This window comes from Channa argus, chromosome 8 (genome assembly GCF_033026475.1).
Source record: "Channa argus isolate prfri chromosome 8, Channa argus male v1.0, whole genome shotgun sequence".
In the NCBI taxonomy this organism is placed as follows: domain Eukaryota; kingdom Metazoa; phylum Chordata; class Actinopteri; order Anabantiformes; family Channidae; genus Channa; species Channa argus.
In genome coordinates, this window is record NC_090204.1 from 3,833,931 (window position 1) to 3,857,396 (window position 23,466).

The 23,466-nt window shown below is 37.9% G+C and overlaps 1 protein-coding gene across 1 annotated transcript in view; it reads left to right on the forward strand.

Moving 5' to 3' along the window:
• LOC137132120 (gamma-aminobutyric acid receptor subunit gamma-3) overlaps positions 1 to 22,650 on the forward strand; it is a 62,590-nt gene extending 39,940 nt beyond the window's left edge. Inside the window, exons 4-9 of the mRNA XM_067514238.1 lie at positions 2,064 to 2,284; positions 6,580 to 6,662; positions 12,002 to 12,139; positions 14,035 to 14,187; positions 17,726 to 17,925; positions 20,353 to 22,650. Of these exons, the coding sequence (XP_067370339.1) occupies positions 2,064 to 2,284; positions 6,580 to 6,662; positions 12,002 to 12,139; positions 14,035 to 14,187; positions 17,726 to 17,925; positions 20,353 to 20,631 (1,074 nt within the window). The 3' untranslated portion in view covers positions 20,632 to 22,650. The remainder of the gene's footprint in view (positions 1 to 2,063; positions 2,285 to 6,579; positions 6,663 to 12,001; positions 12,140 to 14,034; positions 14,188 to 17,725; positions 17,926 to 20,352) is intronic.
• Positions 22,651 to 23,466: the final 816 nt, after the last annotated feature.

Sequence of the window (23,466 nt, forward strand, 5' to 3'; positions counted from 1 at the left end):
GCATGTCGGAAATGAAAGCTAAAGCCATCTCTAAAACAAATATATTATTGCAAATACGTTAATTTGTAAGATTTTACACGTAGCTGCAGGGATTTGTTCCTATTCAGAGACAAGATCATTAGTGAGGACAGAAACCAATGTTGGATGATATGATGTGGCAAACGGTTGACATTCCAGTTCATCCATAAATTTATTGGATAGGGCTAATGTCAGGGGCTCACACCCACACACACACAGACACACACACACAGCACAAAGAGAAGTGAGAGAACTTAAAATTTGGTGCATTTCTTTCGTTTTAAACCAATTCATCAATGTCTGTTGGATAATTTAATTTTGTTTGTATTAATTATTCTCAACAAATATAATCATAATTTGTTGAATGACGAAAACCATAGAATAAAGGCAAGAGGACCATCCATCATTTCTCTAATGCATAAAGCAATCACTCAATCCAGAAAGTTTCTTTTACACTATGATAAAACTGGCTTTCATGGACACTCCACAGGAAAGAGTTACCTCTCCTGCAGGGGATAAGATAGTTACCATTCTCATAAATCTCCAGTTAATGGCACTTCAGGTTAGAGCCCACATTGCTGATTCCCAGGGAATGCCAAATGTGGGCAAAGCTATTATCAAAGCAACACAGTGGCTACATGGAAGAATCCAAAACAGAATCTAAGAGTCTAAGACATTTTGCTTTATCTTTGATTTTAGTGCAAGGATATACGGTTCTTCTAGATCAGCAGCCTTAATATAGCAGCTCCTCTGAGGCAGCTGAGGTGAAAGACCCATTTTCTTCACCATAATGCCTGCCTGTAGTAGCTGAAAGCAGCTGCAAGCAGCGGGAGGGAGATCAATACTCTTTCAGCACAGTTAGAATTACCTTTTAATGTAAAATTATATATGCAATTACAAAGCTGGAAATCTTGCTGAGGTATTTGAGAATTATCTTTCACCTTCCATCTGCAACTTATTATTACCAGAAGTGATTGCTTTAGCTCATATTAGGTATATTTATTTGATTTACAGCACTTTTTCTCCATGGTTATTAAATCCTGGTTAATGTTTAGTATTTCTTTTAAATCCCCAAACTCCACACAATTAAAGGTCACGAGAACCACTGTTTCTCTTGATTATAGGCTTCATTCAAATTGGTGAGCTATTCAAACTGGTGAAGAGACTGGGTAAAAGGTCAAATGCTTTTCAGGCTGTGACAGCACTATGAAAAGGTATAGGTTCCCTGAGCAGAGCAGACTATTATTAATTTTATTCTACTTTACATCTGTATCTGTATTGTTGAAGGGAACCTTGAGAACCCAAGTGCCCATGCACTGAGCTTGTACAGCAGCACCACAATCAAGTAACACGACACACTGAGGACGAATCATTGCTTATTTGCATTCATTTTTTTAATTTGTATTGTTACCAGTGTAACTTGTTAGACAGTTACTGGCCATATGTCTTATTATACACAATGGGCCTCATTCACCAATAGAAGTTTTATTTTATTTATCTTAACAAAAAGTTCTCTGAAAAACCGCCCTCAAGAAGTATTATGTCTTTAGTGATTACCTGACTTTATTTTGATCCACGCATTAACTCTGACAAGTTTATTCACCCATCACTGAAAAAAGGAAACAGATTATAATTTTTGGATTTATCATTTCTGTTGCGAAAAGCAAGTTGCCGTTAAATTGCTGACAGGAGCTTAAATCCACAGGCTTCTTACCAGATGCACTGATGCCTCTGTTGTCAGTGAGCAGATCACTGCCAGGTGCCAGGTGAGGTCTGCGCTCGACAGAAGTGCCAGTGAACAAGTGATAAATGCTCCTGCTGGTAAAAGTGATGAATGACGGATGGCATACTGAGATGTGCGATTGAAACACATAATCCTTCCATTCACTGTTATTTGGAGAAAAAAAAAAAAAATCAATAGTCTCAAGTAGCAGGTGAAGTTACTCTTTTCCAAGAGCAGCATTAGTGATGTTACAGAAAGGAAATGCCATCAAATGACACTTCGCTACATCTACTTACATGTCTTTGGGTTTTTTTTTGTTTAGGAATATCAAATTGACATCATCTTTGCCCAGACGTGGACAGACAGCCGTCTCAGGTACAACAGCACAATGAAAATACTGACTCTGAACAGCAATATGGTTGGACTTATTTGGCTCCCAGACACCATCTTCAGAAACTCCAAGAATGCAGATTCCCACTGGATTACAATGCCTAACCAGCTACTCAGAATATGGAATGATGGGAAGATACTTTACACCTTGAGGTAAACAGAAAATTAACGCAACAATTGATTTAAAAGCATCCCCTTTGGAACAGATGACAACATGTTTCAGTGAAACACAAAAAGGTTTATTACATAAATTTATCCCAAAGCATTATAGCCTATAACATAGACTAAAATGTATTCATATCAGTAAAAACAATTTTTTTCCCCCAAATTTAAAAAAATACAATCATTTGCACTTTTGTAATTGGGCATATGATGTGTTTTTCTTTTAAATTTGTTGAGATTTGCTTTGTTGGACAATAATTTCTATTAAAAGCAAACTCAAAGCTCATCCATATTTGATATGTAGCCTTAGCAGTACACTAATAATACTTACTGCTAGTGTTTCAATTGCTGTGGTATGCAGAACTAAAGCGTGCAAGGATTTCTGTTACGACAAAGTGAACCAGGGCTACATGGCAAAACAATTAAAAACATTTTTCAGTGCTCTGGTTCATTTATTATTTAAATATGTATTTTTCTGTCTACATTAACTCCAGACAAAACATGATGAAAAATTTATTCGAAACTACTAAAAACAACACGCTGACATCATTAGCAGGGCCATTCCTTTACATACTGTAAACGCTATAATGAATAACACTAGGAGCAGCCGTAGAAGAAAAATCCAAAAAGTAGGGCCAGAGCTTCACACATGAGCCATTACTGGGTGGCACTACAGAGACTTTCTTTTAATATGAACCCTTTGCACAAAAACAAGTGAAAGTGAGAACTTGAAACTTCATTTCTATATCAATTAGGTACCATAACCCTCCCTTTCTTTGGTTTTATTTCATTGTTTCTACCTGCTGTAGACACCATTGGTTTGAGGACTAGCTAAGCCAACAGATGTGCAGGCATCTCCACGGTAACAGCTGATATTACAGTAAATCCGCAATGGTGAGGGGGTGGCAGTGGCTTAGTAGAGTGGTGATCTATTGACCATAGTGTCACAGGTGAACAGCTCAACTCCCCTTGGTCATGCTGCATGTGAAAGTGCTGGGATAAGATGAAAGAGAGAAATACATTTGTGTTCTGTGGCGTGAGACACAGAACACACAGCCAAATCGATAGATGGCTGAAACAATTTTTAATGTATTTCTTCAAAGTATTAGAGTGTATTTAATTTTTAATTATAAATATTTTATTTTATAATTTGATTGCATTTGGACAGTGAAAACATGTTTTGACTAAAAAACATTAAACTTCAAAATATATGGCAATTGTTATTATTATTTATTGATTCACTGAACTGAAATGTTATAAAATCCACAGCAAAAGATTACATATGCAGATTTACATTTAAATTCACATGACATATGCAAATAATCTAATTGAATCAATCAAAGAGCATGTAAATAATATTGATTGACAGCCCTGTAAAATATCTGTTAGACAAATAAAACAAGTAAACTAGATAGATGTTCTTGGGCTTTGAGAAACTATTATAAAGTAGCCAAAAAACTGTCAGATTTCCCTTACTTTTCTGTCTCCACCTTAGCTTTTGACCCATGACGTTCTCCAAAACATTCTATGGTCTAAGGTTCACATGTTCTTACTGCACAATCAGCCAAGTCTGATCAAATTCAAATCGGAGGTTTGTATGTGATAATCGAAACAACCTCAACAGCCCAGCCCTCCCTCTACCTGCTCTGCTACACACTTTCACACGCATACTAAATCAAAAACATGCTTTTTGATTTTTGACAGCACTTCTCCACATGAAAACACTTTTTAAAGTTACATGCTATATTCTGAAGTATACCAATTTCAGTGTACTGAATATGTTCGAGTTTAGAGTTTGTTTTTGACACATTCAAACAATAAAGCAAATCTCAAGAAATCTGGTTGAAAAAATAAAATTACGCACACGGATGAATTAAGTGCTTATGTTTTAAAATTCGTCAAAAATATTTGAATTATTAATTACATACCCCCAAGTGGCCGCCCCTAAAAGAACGCACACACAAATCCACAGCCCTGGTCTGAGCATAGGCTCCCTGTTGACAGAATGAAATATGTGTTGTGAAGTTATGAATGGCCTAACAGCCCATGTCAAACACTGTATAAATTCATATATATAAATTCAAATAGCCCAATCATCGTGCCTGCGAGACACGCACTTAAACAAATTCATCAATCTACTAATCAGTTTATTTTGTACATAACAGTTTCTACCAGGGTTCTATACAAACCATTTTTGATGCAAACATTTTGTAAAAGTGTTCATTGTAATGGGAAAACTCTACATTAATGCAAACTATTTGTTCAGTATTAAATGTCTCCTCACTCTTCTCAATCGGAATGTTGAAGGTCAATGTTTTAGTACAATGTGTATTATATATAGTTAAGATTCAACATTTCCACACAAGATTCCTCACACATAGCCAGTGCATTTCTGCAAGAACACAAAAGGAGCACAATTTCTGTCAGTCAAGTCCCAAAGAATTCCTGGCTAGATCCTCCCTCCTGCAGTTGTATTGATGTTGACTATTCAGCACCGCACAAACTTTGAGGAGTAATATCCGTTGAGCAAAAGACAAAGAAATGTCATTTGGTTTTAATTGTGCAGAGGCCTGGCTGGAGTAAACACAGATGACATTTTGTGATATCCATGCTTCTCCCAGATGCATGGTTTTGTACCAATTCCATGCTTTAATGTGTTTCAAATTGTACCAGAATTACAATACAGTTATTTTTCTACTGCCCTGTCATATGTAAAATGTAATGTTCAGAATTACCACTCCTGAACATTGATTTGTATTGTTCTAATTTGGATGCATTTCATCAAACTTGTAAAGGACAATACACACTTGTAAGGAGTCAGCCCAGCTTATCTTAAATGTTTTCTGATTATACTAGACTTACTTGATCGGATATTTCCCTTTTCTAAGTACTGAAATTCACATTCTGTACCCCTGGATACATGTGCACCATCATGTCAGTTCAGAAAAGTCTGTAAGAGTGAGAAAACATAAACCCATAATAACAAACTCGACATGACAAACCTACTTTTGTCTGCCCTTAGAAAATTAATTAGACTTTTATTTATATCTAATGAATTAAAATCGTGCGGCAGCTCTGATGGAGCTTGATTGGAGCTCAACATGAGAACAGCCATTGTGTACACAGTGTCTACAACATATGCATATTCCACTATAAATATATGAATAGGACATGATGTCTTATTTTTTGACTCACTGTGTGGATGTACATATGATGGTTTGAGCTGCATAAGTGACTGAGATAGTTTTCAATTAGAAATGAATGTAGGCTAATTCACGCCCACGTAAATATCATGTTATTTTTACACTGTGAGACTAAAGCCAGCTAATCTTAAAATTGATGCTTGAAAAGTCCAAGTGAAATGTGTGTGTTTTACACTTCAGCTTTTTAACAAACAAGCAATTGGATAGATTTTTTGTTTGTCTGATTTTTTTTTGTCTGGACAAATCCAGACCATCTGTTTCCCCATGTGTCCAGTCTTTATGTAAAACCTAATAGTTCTTAGTACAGAAAAAAAGAGTGGTTGCAATTTTCTAAGCTCTTAATGATGCGAACAACTAAGTAAATGCCTCAACTGTGTTCAAACTCTGTCACTGACGCCACATCCACCTCCACGAGAAGGGGATTTTAATGAAGCTACAGAACCAGGATGTACATTCAGTACAGTCTGTACTTTCAGTCTGCATTTTGTGTTCAGTTTGAACTCTTTCAATCTCATAATTTTTTTCAGATGTAATACACTGTACATATACCTTAAAAAAAGTGTATTTAATAATCAGATATAAACTGCATCACAGGTCCAATAATTTGATCATTTTCTGTCTAAACTTGAAAACCTGAATCTCGACTTGTTGTTTTACAGGTTAAAGTGTCCTTCTAGCATTTAAGGACTCGGAATAGCCTAGAAGGAAATTCAATTCATGTAGAAAACAGAAGATGCTGTAAAGGGCGGATTCTGTCCCAGCCCTGCGTGTGTAGGACAGGACCATGTCTTTCTGTAGCTCTGGGATTTAAAGATGTATCATAGTCCCTATGTCCACCTACAGTATCTCACGCTGACTAATTACATTTCTTAAATCCCTACGCTATAGTCTGATAGCTACAAATTAAATGAAGTCGTGCCCATGTTAGTGCCACATTACATTTTCACAGTGTGAGACTAATGCAAATGAATCTAAAAGCTGATACTTAGAAACTTTAAATGAAATGAAATCGGCGTTTGGTTACACAGTTAATGACTTATTACACTAGTCAAGAGTCTCTACAACATGTGTTTTTCTTTGCAGACTGACAATAAATGCAGAATGTCAGCTACAACTACACAACTTTCCAATGGACGAGCACTCCTGCCCACTCATTTTCTCCAGCTGTGAGTACACCTTCCACATCACAATGGTCTCGATATGAGGCCAGTCTGCTTATCATTTCCAGTAACATATGTGCAGTAATGTGTGTAGAACAGGCACACAACAGGCTCCCTGTTTGACAAAATGAGAATATTTGTTTTGGTGTATCTTGTGTAACAGAACATAGAGAAATGCAGAATCGTTTTGTTTTGGCCACTTACAATGAGAGTGAATGACAATTAAAACAAAACTCATTGGGCTTCATTCACACACAGTGTGCACACACAAATCTCAGCTTAAACCATTCAAACTTATTGCACATAAATCTGAGATTTTTCAGTACGTTCTTACCTGGATTGTTTGCACTCTGTGAACACATAAAATTCCCACCTTCCATGTGTATGAAACAGTACCGAAGACCCGACTGTGAAATTTAAACACACAACTAATTGCATCCCATATTAAAACATACTTATTAAAAAAGATTTTAAAGTTATATTTGAAATATTGGAAGCCATTACCTTAGTAAAACAGTATCCAAATGTATTAAATGACAGTTAAATTGATGGTCTTTTATCCTCATCAGTTACTGTCAGAATTAAAATTCATGTTACAGTTAGGAAATTAATAACCTCTTGGTATGAATGCTGGATGTCATCACTTTACCCGCATCTCAAGGAAGTTACCTATTGTGGATGTTTTTCCAACATCTTTAAGTAGCTGTACCTGCAGACCACCTGTTCTGTCAGGCTGACGAGCCTGATACCTTTTCTTCTGAATTGAATTCCTCCCTTGTTATTATAAGCACTGTAAGCACTAAAATTAGGAATGCAGCTATATTTTACTGCGAGGTAACAGCATAACAGTATTGTCTCATTATGAGTACATATTGGAGTAAAGGGCACAAATGGCCCTGGGAAAGAAACTGTCTCTTAATCTTGAGTTACATGTCTTGGTTGATCTGGAGCTCCTGTCAGTGTGCAACCGCTGAAACAAGTGGTTTTCGAAATCAAAAGACTCTTTAACAACGTCTTTGGTTCTATTGAGATAGTTTGAGGTGGCAATGTGCAATACCACTCACTTACCTTTCAGTCCAATACCAAGAAAGATCAGGATGGTATCACAGATACCCACATCAATACCATATCGATTGGAATTAATAGGTCCACCAGAGACTGATGGGGAGAGGAGATATAAAGCATATCTGTAAGGGCTTACTGCTTTCATTAACAAGAAGAGGTGCCACCCACTTTACCTCATATTAAAAAATGGCATAAGTTGCAGGGTTGCTGGGCTGGCTTTGATGTGGTTCAGGATCAGTTTTTCAAAACATTTGATCCCAACAGGAGTGAGTGCTGTCTATAGTTGTTAAGTTCCACCGAGGCTGGCTTTTTAGGAACAGGGATGGTGATGGCTGCCTTTAAGCAGGAAGCCAAGGAAGCGATGAGGCCTTATAACCTGCAGGTGTTTAAGATCTTGATAAAGACTCCAGCGGGCTGGTGGGTACAAGTCTGGAATTCTTTGCCTGGAACTCCATCAGGCTCAGCAGCCTTCCTTGGATTTACTGACTTTAGCGCATGCCTCACTTCCTATTCCTGCAGAGTGTGACGGTGATGGAGGCAAGCAGTGGCAGCAATACTGTTGCAGGCCTATTAACTTCACAATGGGCAAAGTAATGGTTCAGCTGCTTGGTGAGTGAGGTGTCAGCTTTCTCAGTAATCTTGGTGCTCCCCCCAGAGTTACGTATGTGTTGTATCCCTTGCCACATCGTCCATGGGTTGTTTTAAGTTAGGTGGTCTTAACTTGTTTTTCTGCAGTCTGGATTGTACAGACTGCATGTGCTCCTGATATTACGTGTGCACCGTCCGGATGAGTTGTTTATTCGGTAAATGGCTGACAGCAGTGCTAACATTAGCATCGGGGGGGACGTCTACAGCAGTGACAGTGATAATACTCAGTTTATGAGGTAGAGAAAAAGGCTCTGAATAATACTGAGAGGGCTTCAAGATCAGGGCAGCAATGTCTGGCATTTATCCTGTTACACCCGTCATTGTGTAGAGTGGGTGTAGCCAGCTGTCTTTCATAATCATCCCACAGCAGGTACGGACAAATTGGTTGGACACAATCAGCACCTCCAATTCGTCTGTTTTGTTGGTGACAGATCTTGCATTTGTCAGGAAGTTTCTTGGCGGCAGAAATTAATGTGCTGTGTCTTTTTAGCTTGGCCAAAATACCTGAGCGACATCTATGCTTCTGCTTTCACTCTCTCAACCTGGCAGGCCAGCAGACCCACGGTGACCTTTCTGGTGTAGCAATGGTATCAGGAATATTGTGAGCCCTCTGAAAGTCTCTTGTGATATCAAAACTACATGGCAGATCAATATCAATTAAGTCCTCTTGGCCATACGCATGATCTGTTTAACACGGGCAGGAAAACGCTGATAACTGGCTCCGGAAACATCAAACTAGAGAGCTAAGAGTCCCTGAGTGCTATTTTACTAATTACAGCTTTTTCAATGATGACAGCTTTTTTCAAACGTATTTCTTAATGTAGAAAACTGGAGGAGTGGCATATGCAGATTACAATTGGAGCTACATACCTTTTGATTTAGATTTATTAACATATGCACAGTGGTAAGATCAAAATTTGGGCAGTTTTATTGGAAGTTTTCATTTAATGTTTCAGGACTAATCTTTCAATATTGTGCCACAGTGGTACCCTACACTTTGTGTAATGTACTTTAAAGTCAAAAAAATGTATTTTCTGCAAATGGTACTTTCATGACATGACGTTGCGACATGAGAGAGATGAATGTGAACTGCTTCATTTTTGGGACTATGCACTTAGTTCAACACTCAATATTGTGAACTAGTTCATTTTATTCTGTGTAAATGAACTTTGAGCTAACTCCATTGACCATAATTACTACTCATTTGTTTAAAAATAACCCCAACGTGTGTTGCCTAAGCTCACACAGTGGAGTTTACAGATGCAACTTTAGTGCTTTTATACGCACAGTATTCTTTTACAAAAATACACAAATCTATAATATACTATTAATAGTAACACAATTTTCCATTGAACACCTTTGTTGCAAATCCCAGCTGCTATCTTTGGGTCCAAGCTTGCTCTCTTTATGACAGCTCCACAGAGTAAAATGTAGTCCTCTATTTACCAGAAACTGTACTGAAAATTCCAATTGTGGATTTTTTCACCAGAGTTCAGTATTTGGATGTGATATTTAAAGCAGGAAATGCAGTAATCCTGCTGATCGCTCTGAGAAATACAGCAGTGAAAATTGGTGATGTGTTATATGCTGTGCACCTATAGTGGCCCCTCGGAGATTTGTTATCAAGATTACTTAGTGATTTAATGTAAGACCTTGCAGCTCATACACCCTGTTGGCGCTTAAAACCTGCCAACCTGCCATTACCAAGTCTGTGGACCCATCCTGCTGTGATCCATTAAACCCATTTCCTTACCTAAGGAGATCACCAGACATTGTACTTGTAACCATGACAACACCTCTGTTTTTCTATTAAGTCAGATTAGCTTATCCTTAAAGCCATCATGCCTCTGGGGGATTGAAATAATCAACTTAGTATGATTCAAACATGCACCATAATTATAGACAGACATATTAAAGGATGCATGCTATATAATTTTTGGTAATAAGTATATCACAGCTAGTAAAGCTTGAGGTTGTTTGCAAACACAGAAGCAGAATCTAGAGCATTTCTTTATGATATGGGGAAAAACATAAATGGTTTCCTAATATGTGACACTCAAACCACAATTCCAAATTCATGCACCTTGAAGGATGTAGACATGTATGGATCGCTGTTTCACTGAGATTGCGTTTTTAGAAAATCTTCATATGAATTAGTTAATTAACTAATAACAATTAACTGCAATTATCATTTTTACATTGTTAATTTGATAACCCTAACATTAAAAACTAGTTATGTATTAATTAGATTAACTTAGTGTAACTTACTCAGAGACAATTAACAGCAGACACTGTAGATCCCCTCAACTTTGTAGAGGTATTTGTGTGTGATGGATTAGTTATTAGTTAATATAACTAATATTAGTTAATCCTTTTTCTGAACTACTGTATTTATTATATCAACTCAACTTATCATCAAAATGTTCATGTTCTTTAAATTATATATTATAAGTGCTTCCATTAAAACATTTTTAGGACTAACATTGTGCTGTTTAACTCTCAGTCTCTTGGTGTTACATGTTTTGGGACGATCAGACCTTTTCATTTCCATGTTATTACTGAGAGCTATCCAATTTCCGGCGGTTGTAAATTAATCTTTCTGTCGTAGGGGGTCACAATAATCCCTTTAGGACTCGATACTGAAATTGCCACACAGAGACACTGTCCTATTTTTTAGAATTAAATTGACCAAAAATACTAATGATTAAAGTGCAGCTACCTTACTCTACACAGACGCTTACAGAAAAACAATACAATTGGCAAATTGAATTTGTCTGTGTCGGTTAATCAGAATATTTACACATCTGCAAATTAGCAACTTTACATAAGTTCACAACGAAAACAGTAGAAAAATCTGAATAAAATAACTAAAATAATGAAGACTAAAAGTGATTTCACCATCATTAATGAATCCTTCGGACCAAGCTGGCCTTTAAATTAGTCTTTGAAAGTCTAGACTAGTCTTCAGGTGTGTCTCTAGCTTTACAGAAAACTGTTGACGCATTGTTACCATTTATACCAGTTAAAGAGCTGTTCTCCCGAGCAAGATGTTCTTTACTACATATTTTAAATTGCAGTTGCTGAATCTTTAACAACGTCTTTAATTGCAAAAAGAACGATAACAAATGTTAATGAAATGCATTCATCAAGCATGTTTGAAAACAATTAGTTTGGGCGACATTTCTTCCCTCACACTTAATGTTTTTGTTAATTGAAAGACTATTACATCAAATTGCTATCAGGTACCCTCATAATTTTGTTAGCTCTTCTACTTAGAACAATTATACATCAGTTTAAAAGAGGAAACGTTCAGCTTGGCGCGACACCAAAACAAAAATTGAATCATTAACCCATCATTAACCTCCCATGATCAATTTTAAAAACACTCTCAGGCTGCGTGCAGATCATGTGAAGGTCAGGTCCAACATCAACATGGCTTCAGTACATTATTGAAGCATTTAATCCAGTTTCCCTCTGCCTCTGTCTTCATTCCAGACTGTCTTTTCATTAGCCAGCCTCCAGGCACAAGACAAATGTTGCTCTGGATTGCCCTAGGTCTGTCTGCAAGATATCCATCATTAGGATGGGCCATGTAGCACCAAGGGTCACACACATGCTCTGTGTAATTGCAGATGGATACCCACAAGATGAGATGATTTACAAGTGGAGGAAGAACTCTGTGGAGGCGGCTGACCAAAAGTCTTGGCGTCTCTACCAATTTGATTTTATGGGCCTGAGGAACACTACAGACATAATAAAGACTACAGCAGGTAAGATTCACATGTTGGCAACAAGCTGGAAATGTGCTGATACTCAGTGTCAGCACATGTACTGTACGGCCCATTTATTACTTTCAGTTCATTCTGAGACACAAGAAAAACAATCTGCTGAATTTGAAATATGTTAATCTGCTACTTTAAGCAAGAAATAAGATAACAAAAAGGTATGTTTTCTCTGCTTAAGCACTACGGCTTGCTATAATTTTATTCATGTTGTGATGAAAAATATTTTTGAAATTCACTAGGTCAAAGGTTTCCTGGAAATTCCCTCCCATGAGAAAGGGACAAATGTATTAGTCAAACACTGACTGTCCTGTCATCACTTACATAACATCAACTCCCTGTTTAGATGAGGCTTCCAAAAAATCGAAAGTACAAGTCCTAAAAGCACAACTCTAACTCCCATTCATCTGTTGTAGCCATCTACTCTGCTGAATCACTTTTTAAAACACTTTCATTTGCTTTGTGGACTGATTTGCAACAAGCAGTCATTATTAAAACTACATTAAGACTATTAAAGACATCATGCACAGTTCAAAAAGCTACTCATAATGAATGTGTTCTCTGATTTCAGATCTCTGACATCATGGGTTTACAGTAAGACCAGGTTTCAGACAGGGTCACAGACTATAAAGGACCACATTTTCATCAAGCCCACCTAAAACTGATCTGTGTTTGTGAAGATTTCTGACTTTTAGTTAACGAAAGCCATCAAATTCAAAATGCACTTTTACAATGCGTCATAATTTTTCAAACTGTATAAATTCATGTGTGTGTTTCACACAAAGAGAACCGCAAAGAAGTAAAGTGATCAAAAACGAATCCCAGAACAATGAGAAAAAAACAAAAGTGAACTTCCATTTCCCTACAACTACTAATAATATTTCAGCTGAAAAAATTGCGTTAAAGGAAACTGTGATCTGCATACAGCTGACTCAGCCCTTATATTTTTAGAAAAGCTATACAAATGTGCATATAAGATATCCCATTAATCTTGACTTTTACAGCCAGACACTTGAAACCAGGCTTAACAAAATGCCCTACTTAATCCCAGCTAGCTTGTACTGGCAGTTTAATAACACATACATATGTATTTGTTAATACATCCATCCAACTTAACCACCTATACTGTTAAGGGTCACACTGGTGCTGGAGTCTATCCCACTTGTCAGTTGGGGACAGGTGAAACATTCTCAGTCACACTCCACATGTTCACACCTATGGGCAATTGGAAATTAAAGGAAATTACACGCTTAAGTGGCCTGAATCTGATCTTTTTAACACCAAGAGACACATATCTACTTTTTTACACAATTATGAATAAAAAGCCAGTCCAGTTTTCAAATATATACAACTTGTATGTATATTTATTTCCCATAAATAAACATTCATTCATTTGACATCTTTAGTCCACATGTACATGTTGCCAATCGGTTTCAACACCTCACAAGCCAATAAAATTAAACACAACAGACACAGGACCCTATCTGAATTACACAATGGTATTAAAAAAAACTAATAAGGATAAATACATGGTTTTCCAATGGCTCTGTGCAAGAATTGCTTCTTCAAAGAGAGTAGTACTTGCAAAGCAAAGGGATCATTCCTCTGCTGAGCTACGGGAGCAGCAGCACTGACCATACTGTGGTGACGATTTTTGAGTCATGACGGAAACTCCAGCTCACCAACATAAAGGCAGGAAAATCCTCACAACATGGTGCCCACGTCCCCCAACAGTTATGAAAGCATGACTTATACAATGCAAAGCGGGCGGAAAATATTGTAACTGAGCAAGTACTATTTTATAATTGCTGTTATAAAAAACATGTGGATCCAGTTAAGTCTTTGAAGGTTCACGTCAAGCGCTGTTACTGTCATCTACACAGGGGACTATGTGGTGATGACCGTCTACTTTGACCTGAGTAGAAGAATGGGCTACTTTACAATCCAGACTTACATTCCCTGCATCCTCACTGTGGTCCTCTCCTGGGTGTCCTTCTGGATCAAAAAAGATGCCACGCCAGCAAGAACGGCTTTAGGTACTGTGGAAAGTTCAGCAGGGCTTTCTTTTCTATACCAGAACAAATATTATGGCTGAAAACCAGCTTTGACTTGCTTTAAAGTTTAGCTGTAGAGACTCAAACAGATGCACGCATCATCTCATGGTCCCACTTTTGTGTTTCTCTTTGTACATTTTAATTATGTTTTGCTTTAAATATGCTTTGTCTTTAAGTGCTCTGCTCTATACTGCATGGATGTGTGTTTATCACTTAACTTGAGTCACTCCATCTGCTTTTTCTGCTTTGTTATGTTGTTTTTTTTTCCTCTTTTGTTGTTGCGCAGTCCTGTGGAACATTTTGCTGAAGGTAATTGATTTTGTTCATTTTTTCTGTGTTACATTTTATCCCTTATTCACACAACACATAATTGTCCAAGCCTTCTATTAAGGACGGGCAAAAATGCTTGTTTAAGTAGAGCAATTTAAGACTTTGAGGCGTACCCAAAAATATCAGAAAGCTTTTGAATCATTTGTAATAAAAGTGTGATTTTCACTCAGTTCTTAAGGCAAACGCCGAATGCGTTGTGCCAACTCTCAGTGGTGACCCAGTGTCGAGAAAACATCCCAGTGTTTTGCTTTGCCCTGCTGTTCTCTATAACTGTGTTCAACATTCACAAAGGATAAAATTGACAAAAATAAATCATAAAAAATATAAATAACTGAAATGAGAAATTTAAAAATGAGAAAATTAATTCATCTTTGCTTTAAACCACCTGGATCAATAGCATGTAAATTAGGAGGAATAATGACAAATGGATGTACAGTGTCTGCAAATGTACAAGAGCAAGATAAAGCCCCATTCTTTAGAAGCAGATAGGAGTTAGCCAGACTGGGACAGCAAACATTACAGCTTCGGTGTGAACATTAGCAATACATTGTTGTGCTACTAACTGAGCTCTGTAGCAAGTTATCACACATCTTATTTTCCTATTTCTAGGAGCCAATCAAGCCAGGCATTTATGTTTCTGAATTGTAGCCTATGTCGACATTATATAGTGAACCTCACAATTTCACCCACTTTAAGCTGTCAGTAAAGATAAATGTTTGGAGGGATTTTCTGTCTTCAGACCTGCTGTTCCTTCTATTGTTTAGAGCCCAAATTCTTGAATCTGTGCCCACAGCGTCAGCAAAAGGCAGGTGAGGGTAATCACTGTGGTAAGTAGAAGCAAAGGGAAAAGTGGAGGACATCCGCCTGAAATAGATGGGCCCTGCTTGTTACCATGGAAACCTCAGTGAAACAGTCTCAGATGTTTTTTTTTATTCTTCCTCTTATAGGCATCTCTATAATGCTCAAAAGGAAGAGAAGGAGGAGGAGAGATGAAATAAGGAGATCATAGTTACATGTTGGAGAAATAGTCATGTCTGTCAATCTGACTGACATCAACATGTCCTGTTAAACAACATCAAAATGTTAGCGCCAAATTCAGCAAAAAAAACAAAACAAAAGACAACAGACAAAAGACAGCTAGTGTTTTTATATGGAACCACATAGCTGCAGTTATTGTTAGCTTTAGACATGTCATTATGATTAATGTCAAAGGCATAAACCCAGAGATTTATCACCCAATTCTGCAATTTCTCACAGGTTTATACATTTTTTTGGCTTCCTACAGTTTCTCTTTTAGTGCCAACTTAAGTATTGTGTTTCGTTCTCACTGCTCACATAGAGGCAGCTCTTTAAGTGAAAATGGCTTTGTTCTATTTACATGTACTTTAAATATAGCTTGGGAGTGACATCATGCCTGAGATGACTCTACTCACAAAGTCAAAAAACCAAGAAATGATTTGCTCTGGCCAGGTTCATCCTAATATTAGCAGCTCTAGCTCAGGTGTACCCTTCTTTTGTTTTGTTGCAACCACCTTCTTTCAGTTTTTGCTTTGATGCCTTAGCTTCTCCATGGCTTTAAGAGCTGGCTTTGCCTGTTGTTTTTCCACTATAACTGGATCAACTTCGCCTTCCATTATTCACACCGAATGTTAATCGACGTGTTTAGTCCTAGTAGAGATGGTTTCTTATTAATGCAGAGGCAGGCCTACTCCTGTCCATTGGTCCATTGAATTCCACATTCCACAAATGAATTTCACAGAACAAGTTTTTTTTAAATAATTCCACAGAACACAATAAGAAACAATGTACCTCCACAGCTAGACACTCAAATTTCCACACCTATACTTTGTTGCTCTATTCCACTACCTTGTAGTTCACATCTGTTCCAATAGCAGTAAACTGGTTAGGCAAACTTCAAAGGTAAACACTTCAAAGGCAGCTATGTGATGTCATTGATGATGTCTTTGGTACACTTATACATACATTATACTTATACATACATTTTTTTGTCCTTTAGGCTTATCCCGTGAGTTCAGGGTCGCCACAGCGGTCTAAGACACAATGACTACAAAAGAAAAACAATATGAAATATATATGGACTATCCAACTTCCCAATTCAAATAAAATCCACTAGAAGGTCCCTTTATACTGTAATTATACTGTACAATACCTGCTGAAGTGGTAGTGGACCATTTAACTGCTAAAAATGCAGAAATTTCTTTATGTTCAAAACTAGGTTACATGCTCACGTTAAAATTTCTAACCTTTGCAACTTTAGCAGATAATGTTTACAGTCCAAAGTTTACAGATTAAAAAGACAATGTATCTTAAATTATGGAAAACTAGAAGAGGAGTTATTGACCTTGTGTTCTGAAATGAAGGAAGCACACTATCTGTTTGTTTGGTCTTCGAACTACCTGTCTGCACTGGAGGTAGCTATAGTGTATTCAGAAAGTCTTCAGAGCCACTTCACTTTTTTCATTTTTTATTAAATTGCTGCTTACAATTGTTCAAGTTAATTTTTTTCCTTATTAATCTACGCATTGGGTTGGGCCCCTGCCCAGTCACCAAGAGCCACCTTGGTGCCGGACCCGATTGATTTTGACATGATTTGGAAAGGCACACACCTCTCTACAGAAGGCCTCACAGCTAACAATGTATAATGGACCGGAGCAAAAGCCCAAAGGTCCCTTCAGTCCACAGGTTTTTCAAGTTTGCTCTCCAAACTTGAAAATCAAGTTCATAAATAAATCTAAAATACTTGTGTTCAAGAGTTTTATGTAATTAGTCATGATCTTGCGGCAAACACAGCACAGTTCTGTCAATGTTTGTATTTACCAAGATGTGATTATCCTCAGCCTGCTCATCTTCTGTTGAACTGTTGCATTTTCTTTCCTAATTTCAATCATTTACTTGTGAATTAATTTAGGTAATTTTTACCTAGCAGTAAAAAGATATATCTCATGTGTACTTTGAGGGTTACTCTTGAGATTTAATGACAGTCAAGCAACTGTTTACCTATAAGCTATGGTCTCAGTTGCTCGCATTGCACGATCACGGTTAGCTGGACCTTCTTCAAAGCAAACAATGTAAAAACGTTCAATACCGTTTAATCAGAGTCAACAGAAAAAATTTCTTATTTCCATCGTTAACTGAGAGCAGTACCTACAATGTCCTTTCTGTCCTTCAGGTATAACAACAGTTCTCACTATGACTACCCTCAGTACTGTGGCCAGGACTTCACTACCCAGAGTGTCTTATGTCACTGCCATGGACCTTTTCGTCACTGTCTGCTTCCTGTTCGTCTTTGCTGCTCTAATGGAATATGCAACATTAAATTATTACTCATACAGCAATCGAAGACCCAGCTGCATAGAACCGAAAAGATCGGTAAGTTGGACATGAATCTGTTTTTCAAGATTTACACTCATATGCCAGCTGTCATTGGATGAGAGGCAGGGTACTGTACACGCTGAAAAGGTCCCCAGTCTCTCTCAGGGCCAACACAGAGAGACAGACACAGACAACCATCCACACTCACATTCCCACGTACAGGAAATTTATAGTCACCAATTAACCTAAAAAGCATGTCTTTGGACTGTGGGAGGAAACCAGACTACCCAGAGGAAACCCACGCAAACAACACGTAAACTCCACTGAAAAGGGTCACAGCTGGCCGGTAGAATCAAACTAAGGACCTTTGATGTTGTAGTGAACAGGGGGCAGGATGGGAAGATTTTTTTTTATTATCACAAGACATAAGTGAGAAAACCTTTCAAGGGTGATGCTGCCCTTTATAAGCTCTTTGTTGCTATTTTAAGGGACATCGCATGAGTCTGAACAAGTTACGGGCCTCTTCTAGCCTATTCTAGAAGGCAGACTGTCACTTAAGGTTTGGTGCAGCTGAAACTCTCCACTGTTATACTGGCCATTCAAAATGTGTGACTTTTCCAGCGTCAGTGCACTGCAGTCTGAATTGTGACACTGGAGATATTAGTTTATTACAACCCCAATTCAAAACACGTTGGTGTGATGTGATCAGAATGCAATGATTTGCAAATCTCAGCAACCCATAGTTTACTCACAATACAACATAAACAGCAAATCAGATGCATATCAATTGACATGTTTGACCATTTCATGTAAACTATTAGCTCCTTTTGAATTTGATGGCAGCAACACCTCTCAAAAAAGTTGGAACAGGGTGATGTTTACCAATGTGTAGCATCCCCTCTTCTTTTAACAACTGCCTGTAAATGTCTGGGAAGTGAGGAGACCAGTTGCTGGAGTTGTAGGAACGGGATGTTGTCCAATTCTTCCTGGACCTTATTTGCCAGATTTTTTGTTTTACGATGCACCAATTTGTTTCTAATAGTGAAAGGTCTGTACTGCAGCCAGTTCAGTACCCGGACTCTTCTCCTGCAAAGCCATGCTGTGACGGATGCAAGATGTTGTTTAGTGTTGTCTTGCTGAAATATCTTCCCTGAAAGAGACGTTGTCTGGATGGGAGCATATGATGCTGTAAAACCTCTATGCACTTTTCAGCATTGCTGGTGCCTAAGCTGCCCACACCATAGGCACTAATGCCCCCCATCCCATCAGAGATGCAGGCTTTTGAACTGTCTGCTGATAACAGGCTGGATGGTCCCTCTCCTCCTTTAGTCTGCAGGACAGGAATTAAATTTGTATTCATCTGGCCACAGAACAGTTTTCCATTTTGCCTCCGAACATTTTAAATGAGCTTTGGTCCAGAGAACACTGTAGCATATCTGTATTGTGTTGACATATGGCTTCTTCTTTGCATGATAGTGCTTTAACCTACATTTGTGGATTGTACAGTGAACTGTGTTCACAGACAGGGATTTTTGTAAGTGTTCCTGATCCCAGTAGACGATGTCCAGTCATTCCTGTTTTAAATGCAGTCCCGCCTGAGGTCCCAAAGATCACACACATTCAGTTTTTACCTTCGGCCTTGTCCCTTGCTCCCCCAGATTCCTCCAGATTCTCTGAATCTTTTGATATTAGATACTGTAGATCGTGGGATCTTTAAAGTTTTACAATTTTACATTGTGGAAAACTTTGCTGTTGTTTTTTTTAGATACAGTTTGTCACAGATTGGTGAACGCTCTGCCTCGCTGAAATGCTACTGACCTATTGCCAATTACCGTAATTAGTTGTCAAATGCTGCTCCATTTGTTTTTTTAAGTGCGGCAATTGTTTTTCCAGCCTTTTGTTTCCAACTTTTTAAAGATGTGTTTCTACCATCAAATTCAAAATGCACTAGTATTTTCCATGAAATGGTAAAAAAAATCAACATCTGTTTTAACATCTGGTATGTTGTTGAAAAAAATCATTGCGTTTTGATTTTAATTAGGTTTTACACGTTGTCCCAACTTTTTTAAATTGGGGTTGTAATACATTTGTTTTTGCTTTCCAAATGAGAGTATTATGTTGTATTTAAAATTGAACATGAACATTAAGGCATGTGGGTTTTGAAAGATTGGGGTATTTACTGGGCAGTGAAGGTTTAATGGAAAAATGGTACCACATTTACAGTGATTGTAAGATTGGGGACCATTTTTTTCCAGGTTCAGCTACACAAGGGATAAAGGTACAGCAACATTTTTAAAAATTGCTGTGCAGAAACCTCTTGAAAATGTAATTGCACTGACATTTCACCAAAAATACATGAGATAGATGCATGATATGACAAAACATTTTACAGTAACATTGTATTCACTGACGATATATGACTGTAAAGCTAAAAATGACTTTTAAAATTTATGATAAATGAACACCTCTTCCCGTTCGTCACAGAATTACTCTGTCCTGGATGTGAGACCTCCACACACCGTCATCACTTTAAACAACTCCATGTACTGGCAGGACTTCGAGGACCCTTGTGTCTACGAGTGCCTGGACGGAAAAGACTGTCAGAGCTTCTTCTGCTGCTTCGAGGAGTGTAAAGAAGGGGCATGGAGAAAAGGACGTGTCCACATAGATCTACTTGAACTTGACGCATATTCGCGCGTCTTTTTTCCCACCTCCTTTTTGCTTTTCAATGTCGTCTACTGGGTGGGTTATCTCTACCTTTAGCACACTGCAGGAGCTTGGTTAGTTTCAAATGGAGGATAGCACAAATTAGAAGAAGAAATTCAATTTCAATAAAAGTTCACCAAATAAATTCTCCTGTTGTATCTGAAACTGGACTGTGCTGAGCTGAGAATTCTGCCTCTTCGTCTTCAGGTGAGAATACAACACATTGCTGATTCCCTTCCTGCGCTGTACACAGAGGGAGGACAGGACGGACTGCTAACGACAATAGGACAAAAAAGGAAATGTGCCCCAAACTTTTCTATCTGGAGGATGAGTTGCGTTCGAGGGAATGTACCGGCACATTATTATCCAGCCATCAGTCAAATCCAGTTGATGAAAATCCAAGGACATTCAAACCATTCATAGTGCCTTCCTCTGGAGGGGTAGATACTATCTGCTACAAAGATCAGGGAATAATGATTTATAAAAAAATAAAAATAAAAGAGCCTGGCTTTGACTGATTATGGCTGTTTTCATTCTGAGCTTTGAGTTCCATTTATAAAACAGCCATTTGTTGTAACAACCACATGAAGATTCATTAGGTTCTTATCGCTTCATACTGACTTTTAGCCATTCGGCATGAATCATTCCTCCTGCTTGCAGCAATACCCCTATAGAGTGTAATAAATAAGTGGGTTCTGAGGGACAGGAAAGATCTGAATAAACCTGCAGCAGAAATAATAATATGCCCTGTATTGGCATGTTCATATATGTTTATGGTGTCCATTAGCGGTTCCTTTTGGACAGAGACAGTCCAGCTGCAGTTTACACTCTTTATGTTAAGCTAAGCTAACTGACTGCTAGCTTTATATTTAGTGAGAAGTAATGAGAGTGGTATCGATGTTCTCATCTAATTTAAGAAAAAAAAAAAAAACAATAGGTGTATTTTCCAAAATGTTTTTTAATATATCATATTTTTGGCCATCTTCTAAAATGATTTTAATATTCAGGACTCCCCATTGAGACCTTAAAACCAACAATGAAATGACTCATGGACAATATCTGTCAGTCTCCACTGAGTGTTACCCTGTTTGTCTGTGCTGTGGACCTCTACTCTTACCGCCAGTAGTTAAATGTGCAGTTGCAGTTGCTTACTAACCGTCACTGTGACACGTTATGGCAAACTCCTCAGCCAAGCACTTTGGAGGAAAAATCCATCTAATAGAGTGGAGCAGTGTGTCCGACTGATGTGTTCTTCATTGGTTTTGGACAAAGCACGAGCAGCACAGACAAACAGGCGAACACTGGTATCAGAGTGACACACCTCAAACGTGAGTAGAGGAGTTTCATTGCTTCTGTGTCTGTTAGTGGATTGTTGAAAATACCTTAAAGCGTTAATAGAAGTTAGATCAATGAGTGTTTTTATTGGTTTATTGATGAGTGATACTTTATTTTGACCTTTTTATCTCTACATCAACACTGAATGTTTAGGGGTTGGAAAGAAAACTCTTAGAGCTACACAGCAGCCACTTCTTGCCACAGCTTAATACAAACTAGATGAGCATAAGTATAGAGGGAAAGTGTGTTTCTTACATCAATCGCTGAACTAACAACAACCTTACAGTTCTTTTCCTTTGAATGCCCAAAATAAATATAATGGGTGTCGCTTGTACATTACTGAAGGCACAAATACAATAATCCTACTCATTAAGACCGATCATCTCTGTTTGGTTGTTGACTCTTGTTTGCATGCACTAGACAAACAAAACCCTGGAGATGTTGTAATATGTTCGGAGATAGAATTATAGTTTTAATATTGACTGTTTGTATCATAATTTGGTTTCCCTGTGTTTAGACTTGGCATTAGCAACCATTGAAATGCCTTAGTGTAGCCCGCCCAGAGCTGAGATAAACACCATAAATACATATTTACCTCTGATAATAACCTCAGTGTGGTGAAGACCTCACTTTAGCGATGGCTACTTGTTGCCTTGGGCAAAACACTTAAGTGGAAGTTTTTTGAACCCTTTTTCTGAGCTGTTTTCTTTTTATTATATTTGCTATGTATGTGCCAAATATTTCACTACGTGCCCAATCATTTATGTTTTCTGGCAAGTCGGACCAATCCTAACTTGGTTAAAATAATACGTTTTGATGCTGCAGATAAGGTGGGCAAAGAAATATAGTATATTTAACAATGGCTTTCAAAGTTACTGAAAGCGGTTGATGATTTGTTGACACTGTGGCAGTGTGCAGTAGATGTTTAACTGAGCGATCATTATTTCACCTAGGAGAGGAACAGTAAACTCTGTCAGCACCAGGATAATGTGCCGCCTACTGTGCCTGCAGACAAACAAGTTGCGGAGGGAAAATGGACGCAGCCACATATGTTAGTGCACCTGCTCTTCTTAGTACTCACAGCATTTCTTCCAACTGTGTTTTTTGGTTATTTTCGTTGGCATTTATGCTCGGAAAAATCCTTTTTAATAGCAACCAATTTTTAAACTGTTTTTTTTTTTCTTGGCCAAAATGTGAATGCATGTTGTTTTATAGTACATTTATGAGTGGTGTTTGTTTTGCAGGGCTTGTTGATTCATTACTCTGTGAAGCCCAGATGTTAGTCTTCTGCTGACAGATGAAGGGTGATGCAATAAGGTATTCTGAGTGGTGCTATACTTTACAATAACTCTTGCATTTCCATATAGATATAAAAAGCTGACAGCTGACTGAAAGACAAGAGGGATCTCAGGCTGGTTTACCTTCACCAGCTGAGCCACCAGGATGCACCCATTTGTAATTTTATATTCTGCCAAATGTCCCCTGACTGTTAAATTCATACTCTCCGTCAACTCAACTCATACTTGTCTCACTTTGTATTATTGGGCAATCACACAG